Consider the following 8,236-nt stretch of genomic DNA (forward strand, 5'->3'; position numbering starts at 1 on the left):
ATTGGCCTTGATTTTTATGTCCTCGTTGTCGACAGGAATAGTGCCAGAAGACTGGAGGATAGCAAATGTGGTTCCCTTGATCAAGAAGGGGAGTAGGGATAACCCTAGTAACTCTTGGACGGTGAGTCTCACTTCTGTTGTGGGCAAAGTCTTAGAGAGAATTGTAAGGGATAGGATTTATGAACATCTGGATAGGAATAATGTGATCAAGGATAGTCAGCATGGTTTTGTGAAGGGCAGGTCGTGCCTCACAAACCTTATTGAATTCTTTGAGAAGGTGACTAAGGAGGTGGACAAGGGTAAAGCGGTAGATGTGGTGTATATGGATTTTAGTAGGGCGTTTTATAAGGTTCCCCATGGTAGGCTACTGCAAAAAATACGGAGGTATGGCATTGAGGGTGAGTTGGAGGTTTGGATTAGGAATTGGCTGGCTGGAAGACAGAGGGTAGTAGTTGATGGTAAAGGTTCATCTTGGAGTGCAGTTACTAGCGGTGTTCCACAAGGATCTGTTTTGGGACCATTGCTGTTTGTCATTTTTATAAATGACCTGGAGGAGGGGCTAGAAGGTTGGGTGAGCAAGTTTGCGGATGATACAAAAGTCAGTGGAGTTGTTGACAGTGAGGAAGGATGTGTCAGGTTACAGCGGGATATAAATAAGCTGCAGAGCTGGGTAGAAAGGTGGCAAATGGAGTTCAATGTGGGTAAGTGTGAGGTGATTCACTTTGGTATGAGTAACAAAAAGATGGGGTACTGGGCTAATGGTCGGATACTTGGTAGTGTGGATGAGCAGAGGGATCTTGGTGTCCATATACACAGATCTCTGAAAGTTGCCACCCAGGTAAATAGTGCGGTGAAGAAGGCATATGGCGTACTGGCTTTTATTGGTATAGGAATTGAGTTCCGGAGTCCTGAGGTCATGTTGCAGTTGTATAAGACTCTGGTGCGGCCGCATCTGGAGTATTGTGTGCAGTTTTGGTCACCATACTATAAGAAGGATGTGGAGGCACTGGAACGGGTGCAGAGGAGGTTTACCAGGATGTTGCCTGGTATGGTAGGAAGATGGTATGAGGAAAGGCTGAGGCACTTGGGGCTGTTTTCATTGGAGAAAAGAAGGTTTAGGGGTGACTTGATAGAGGTTTACAAGATGATTAGGGGTTTAGATAGGGTTGACCATGAGAACCTTTTTCCACGTATGGAGTCAGCTATTACGAGGGGGCATAGCTTTAAATTAAGGGGTGGTAGGTATAGGACAGATGTTAGGGGTAGATTCTTTACTCAGCGAGTCGTGAGTTCATGGAATGCCCTGCCAGTAGCAGTGGTGGACTCTCCCTCTTTATGGGCATTTAAACAGGCATTGGATAGGCATATGGAGGATAGTGGGCTAGTGGAGGTTAGGTGGGCTTGGATCGGCGCAACATCGAGGGCCAAAGGGCCTGTACTGCGCTGTATTGTTCTATGTTCTATGGTGTAACTGAGATTGGGGTTATTTGGTTTGGAAGGAAAAAGTGATGGGAGTAGGTTGTACTAGTAATGGAGATGACCAGGGTTAGTAGGACCCAGCTTTGAATTTGTAAAGAGGTTCGGAAAACATCTAGTAACTGAAACAATAGGAAATGCATGGAGGGGAGCAGTAGGCAATGTGAAGGAAACCATGAAATGCTGTGCATCGCAGACAGTGTGTGTTCAAAAGATGGATAATGTGGATGAATGAATGAACATATAAGAGGCAAATGTTGAATGATAATACAGATCAGAGATTTTTGTGAATGCGAATTTGAGATCAATAGGAGATCGTTATGAAACATTTGCATTCTTGTTTTAATTATTACAATCACACTAAAAACACAATCAAGACTATATTTCATGTCTTTACTGTCCAATTGGACACTTTTACAAAAAGGATTTTGCCAGAAGCACATTCACATTAAACAGTAGCACAATAACAATATAGACTGATACTGTAGTAATGATATAGCGTGTCAAACTGGTCCACAGTCAGACAGTGATACAGTAGCTCAAACAATTCAAATAAAGCATATAAAATGTGATGAAGGTTGTACAGCCCCCTCAGTTAAGGCAAATAATGTTTACAATGTCCAGTGTCTAACTGGTGCTTATTACAAATTAATGCACCAACTTATAAACAATTTGCTTTCAACACTAGCCTTCAACCTTTAACAATCCAAAAATTCTCACAGTGTACTCAGATATATTTGACCCAAAGATATTTCAGTTATTCCCTACAGCAATGCTAGAATCCAAAAGAAGCTCCAAAAGCATTCACAAAATAATAGGTTAACCTCTCAAGAGGGGCCAAAAGAATACCTTTTTTTAAAAAAAAACCCTTTAATAGATCTTATCTGTAGCAGTGTATTGACTTCCAAATGAATAATAAACAGTTCATTTCTTTTTGGTTAGCTGATGGTTTGATATAAACAGAAATTGTTAAACAGTTGCAATTGTTAAATAGTCTCCAAACCAAGTTACTCACTCTTACATAGGTAAAGTTTCTAATTGCCTAATATGGAGAATACGTTCTCTCCTCCCAGGGAGATACTAATTTACCTAAAACTAGGAAGCTTTGTGTGCAAATTGGCAATAGTTAATGCTGCTTGGAATTTATGAGAAATGTTGGTTGGCTTATGACAATGTCTGATCTTGTGATCTATTGTAATAAGGCCCTAGAAAGCTGTTTTGAGTTTCATGAGTTCATTGGTGAATGGGAATCAATTCCCAAGGCACAAACTGAAGGAAGAACACCTCATCTTATGCCTCTGGAGCTTATAACCTTATGGCCTCAACACAGTTTCCAAATCTCCCCACCTCATCCCTGGTCCAACCCTCCCTCTCCACACTGTCTCTTGATCTGACCTAACCTGTCCATCTTCCTTCCCACCTATCCGCTCCACCTTTCCCACTGTCCAATCTCAATCAACTACCTGTATCCGCCTATCATCATCCCACCTAACTTTCCCCCCATTCATTTCTCAGCTCCCTTACCCCACCTCAGCCCTGATGAACAGTCCTACCCGAAACATCAACTCTCCTGCTCATCTGATGCTGCTTGACCTGCTACGCTTTTTCCAGCTCTACATTTTATCTGTTCTGATTTTCCAGTATTTGCAGTCCTCACTACCTCCAATATGAATAACTTGGAAACAAATGAGTGCCTTTGTCATAAGTGAGCATATTTGATTACTAATTTCTATTCAGTTTTTTCAGTCTTTGGAGGCAACAAAGTAACTGGTCTTCTTTCCCTGTCTCCAATGAAGTTGCTACCCAAAATATTAGCCAACCCTCTTTCTTATTCTATTAATCTTACAGTTCTAGCATTTCTGTTTTTATTTCAGATCACTTGAAGAATCAGTGTATTGCAGGCTCTCAGGTAACCATGGAGCAGTTTCTTGGTTAGGTCTGACATTCTGAAAGTATCAAGTGGGTGGGTTAGGAGGTGGGGTTTGGGACAGCAACTACAGAAACACCCTAAAACGTCATATGTCTGGTGCTTATGACTCCCCTGTTAGGTTATACAAGATAGCGACAGAATTCCGCTGACTCCTCAGCAGAAGAGCTGGATAGTAAATGCACAGACTTGTATATAGGAAAAATAAATTTGATGTCTGTATGCAAAGAAATGTAATGTGTGCACAAGAATGGCATGACCAATTGTATAGAGACCCAAATAATTTTATGAATAAAGTATATTTTTGAAATTAAAAAAAGTCAGCATTTGGTCCTGAATGTGGGCACGGTCCATTGTGATACCTACATTCTGTATTGTAGCGGCATAGTAACCCTTCTTCAACAGGTTAAACGCTGCACACTTTCGGACGGCAGAGTGTTACCTCCATATAGTCCAGAATTTGATGTTAAAAGTGGTATATTGGGCCTATTTTTTAAAAATAGTTTTAAGCTTCACAATGCGTTGACTTTACCTGTTAATTGGTGCCGAGATAACACTACCACATGTTAAGCCAATCATTCAGTTATCAGGAACCCCCGTGATTGCTAACAGACTGGAAACGGCTCTGGAGACTCTTAATAGAACGTCAAAGTCTGGACTTACTGCAAAGTTACCTGAACAATTAAGAAGAGTATCTTCCGGAAGAGCGAAAAAAAACCCTAACAGTATTTTTTTTAAAAAAGTAATGCTGACTAACAGTAGATGCCAGATTCAGACGTGTTCATTTTGATTCCTTTAATATTTGAATCCCTGATTTACCACAAAGGAATTTTAAAAAGTAAATACAGGGTACATTGAGGTTTATTGTTTTCGCGACAATTGTACAAATATAGGTTTAATTAATTAAAAAAGCAGGTTATGTTTGTAATATAAATTCTAGCTCTCCTATCCAGTGTTGCAACACAAGCTAGCGTGGCGCCAGAAGCATTAAATGTACATATTTATTTACAATATTCGGTCCCTCAGTAAAACGAATAAGGTGCCCACTAACTCTCTTTGAATCTTGCCGGGTCAATACACTGAGTCTCTGTCCTGGTGTGGACCGCTCACTCGGGGGTGTTATCGGGTAAAGCCAGAGAGCGAGCCCGACGCAGCCACTCTGGGGAACTGCAGGAAAACATCGAGGAAAGCGGCAGAACTCGACTCTGAAAAGGCGCCTAAGTCACTTCGAGAAGGTCATAGCGAGTGGCTGCCTGCCTTGGATTCAATGAGAACAGCATCCGAACAGAGTTGAGACCAGGGGCGAAGGAGAGGGAAGAATAATCGGAAGAAATGCGAGGACCACGAGACACAGAGAGAATGAGAAAGAAGACCGTGAGGGTGAAGAGCGGGAGTGAAAATACAGCAGTGCTCGGATGAATGAAAGAGAGGACAGAAGAAACCGGCTTCTGCCTCTGGATCGGAGTTCCTCTCAAAACCCAGATGTTAACATCTATTTTTAAAAAGTTTCTTTTAAAAAAAAGCAACTCCAGCATTGAGCTTAAAGGCAGAAATCTCTCCGGGCGCTCGATTTCCCAAGGCAGGGTAAACGGGAGAATCTCTGCCGGTCCCTGAGCTCCTAATCCCGGACAGTCCAGTCACCAGCAAGGACCCAGACTGGGGCCGGGAACGCTGGTCCGAATCAAGAGTTTGTCTGCCTCGCATGGACTGAGGGCTATTTGGGTTCGTTGGCAGACTAGCGGAGAGGACTTAGGGTTATTTGGCGCTCTCTCTCTCTCTCTCTCTCTGGGTCTCTTTCTCCCCCTACCTCGCCCCCCAGCTTTTAGACTTTGGTAGCGGAGGAGGGTGCCTCGGATTTGGTGGGGTTGCTCATGCTGGAGGAGATGGATGTGATAGGGACATGCAGAGCTTTCTTTAGCCGGGAACAGCGCAGCACACAGAGGCACTCTGAGCGAAATCGCTGATCAAAGAAAGCGTAGAGGAACGGGTTGAGGCAGCTGTTAATGTAAGCGACACATGTAGCGTACGGATGAGCCGAGATAAAGAATTCATCGACGGAGCACGGGATCTTGATGAGATCCAGCCAGATGATCGCATCGACGGTCTTAATGATGTGGAAAGGGAGCCAGCAAATAGCGAAGACCAGGACCAGGGCCGTGATGATCTTCAGGAGGCGTTTTTTCTTCTGTTCTTCCTTCTTGACATTCTGGAAGTGCCTGTTGACTGTGTTGCCAATGGCGAAGTAGAAGCCGGACATGAGCAGGAACGGCAGCAGGAAGCCCACCGTGCTGGCGAACAGGCTGAGCCCCCCCACCCAGAAATGTTCAGTGGCCTCATTCGCCACCAAAGTGTAGTCCATGGCACAGAGCGTCTGGTTCTCTTTTTCCTGCGCCCGCCGCAGTATTAACGCTGGGGAAGCCAGGACTCCGGCCACGGTCCAGATGAGGACCAACGAGAGGATGGTGGTCCTCTTGGAGCGCAGCTTGTTGCTAGACAGAGAGTGGACAATGGCCAGATAGCGGTCAAAGCTGAGGCAGGTCAGGCAGAAGACGCTGGCGTACATGTTGATCATCACCAGGTAACTGCTGAGTTTACAGAGTAGCCAGCCGAAAGGCCAGTGATAGTCCAGGGCAGCGTACACAGCCCATAGGGGTAAAGTGACGACAAAGGCCAGGTCAGCCAAGGCGAGGTTCCCGATGTAGGTGTCTGCAGATCTTCTCTTGGTGCGGGACCTCCACACTATGCAGATGACCACTCCGTTCCCGGACAGTCCGAAGACGAAGACCAGCATGTAGAGGACAGGAACCACTGAGTTCGAGTGCTCCCAGTCAGCATAATCACACTCGTAATCGGAAAAGTTCATCAGCTCACTGTAGTTTTCCTCCGCGAACTGACTCATTAAATGATCCATAGAGATCAGCTTCACAGAAGGGAAAAGTTGTTACTGTGGACTTCCAAGTTTGCATGCTGACTGATATACCCCAGGGGTCCGCCCCTGAAGATAAGAGCCCCCATTCCCAAACCAATCAGCAGCTCTTAAAGGGACAGATCCAGTTACACCCAACTCAGCAACACTATCTCTTAAAGATACAGTCCCGCGTGTAGTTGCAAACATGTATCCTAGACATCCCCGATACCCCGGCATTTGATTCATTTATTACTTCATCTATTTATCCTTTATTACTCAGGAGGAAACTTAGAGGTGTGTGTGTGTGTTGGGGGGGGGGGTGGGGGGAGAGAGAGAAAGTGGCGCTGACTCCGAATTGAGATGCACTTTGCCAGATTTGACATTTCTGGTTCAGATTTTGAATGCTGAAGTTTCAGTGAATTCAGACCATAAACGAATAATCCGATTTTCATTTGGAAGACCGATTTAGAATGGGAAATATTTGAGTCCCCCCATCTATTCTCTCACACGGTCTCGGGTTTATTCTGCTGAACTTTGGCGGGGTATCAATATTACCAGGTAAATGCGCGCTTTCGAACGTTTGTTGACACCCACGAGCTCAAAAAAAGCTTTAGTCAATTGATACCGATATCCTAAAACAGTACCCAAATAAAATAAAACAAGAGGATAACCCCCTCAAAGACCGAGACCCACCCTGCAAATTCAGAGGGACGTCAGAGGCTGCAACAAGCAAGGAGGCCCCTGCACAGACCTCAATCAACACGGAAGCCCCAAAGCAGTGAAGGAGCAGAAAACCTCGAGACGACGCTTGTTTATACAGTAAATAGTCAACTGGTCGATTTCTCGTCCATATCAAATGGAGCACATGCATTTCACCGATGTGTGATCCGACTAGAGCACAGAAAATAAATAAATACTAGGGGGGGGGGGGATTCTGAGGGAGTTGAGAAAGACTGGGTCAGAGAAATTGTGTGAAAAACCACAATATTCGGTGTGCGTTCTAATACTTCGGCCAGTTCACGTCTAACGAAGTCAAAGAGTACTTTATTGATGTACCGCAAAAGTGTTGCAAATTACAAGTGCAAAATAATTTCAATTCTACCAGCGTGATGAACACGTCCTACTTAAGATACTAACATCATCAGCCAAAATTACTCCTTGGGTCATTCACTTCTGGGCTGCTAACCTCTCTGATTATTTTAACCATTTTTTAAAACCATGATGTGGAGGAGCCAGTGTTGGACTGGGATGGACAAAGTTAAAAATCATACAACACCAGGTTATAGACCAACAGGTTTATTTTAAACTTCCTTTAAACTATGGTCCGTGAAGGCGAATTGATTTCAGAGATGGAATTGTTTATTTCTCAAAACTCAACCCACTAGGGGAATGTTTCAAATTTGAGATTTTGTATAATGATACCCAAAACCTATATACTCAAAAAAAAGCGTTGTGAATCTAAATAACTGGGATCTTGGGGTTTGTGTCACCCTACAGGTGACCCCACTTCACCATACATTCTCTCTCTCACACACACACAAACATTCTCTCTCTCAGACTTACACGCACAAACACACATATACTCCCTTACACTCACACACAGCCTCTCTCACACACACATATAGGGCCATAGTCATAAAGTCAGAGATGTACAGCACAGAAACAGACCGTTCGGTCCAAATCACCCATGCCGACTAGATATCCCAACCTAATGTCATCCCACGTGCCAGCACCCAGTTGATATCCCTCCAACCCCTTCCTATTCATACACCCATCCAGACGCCTTTTAAATACTGCAATTGTACCAGCCTCCATCACTTTCTCTGGCAGCTCATTTTACACACACACCACCCTCTGTGTGAAAACGTTGCCCATTAGGGCTCTTTTATATGTTTCCCCTCTCACCCTAAACCTATGCCCTCTAG

General features: G+C 44.2%; 1 protein-coding gene across 1 annotated transcript; it reads right to left on the reverse strand.

Moving 5' to 3' along the window:
- Window positions 1-1,855: 1,855 nt before the first annotated feature.
- Window positions 1,856-6,366, reverse strand: LOC140488139 (apelin receptor A-like). The gene has a single exon (XM_072587961.1). The coding sequence runs from the start codon at window positions 6,312-6,314 to the stop codon at window positions 5,226-5,228; it is 1,089 nt and encodes a 362-aa protein (XP_072444062.1). The 5' UTR covers window positions 6,315-6,366; the 3' UTR covers window positions 1,856-5,225.
- Window positions 6,367-8,236: the final 1,870 nt, after the last annotated feature.

This window comes from Chiloscyllium punctatum, chromosome 17, assembly GCF_047496795.1.
Source record: "Chiloscyllium punctatum isolate Juve2018m chromosome 17, sChiPun1.3, whole genome shotgun sequence".
NCBI lineage: Eukaryota > Metazoa > Chordata > Chondrichthyes > Orectolobiformes > Hemiscylliidae > Chiloscyllium > Chiloscyllium punctatum.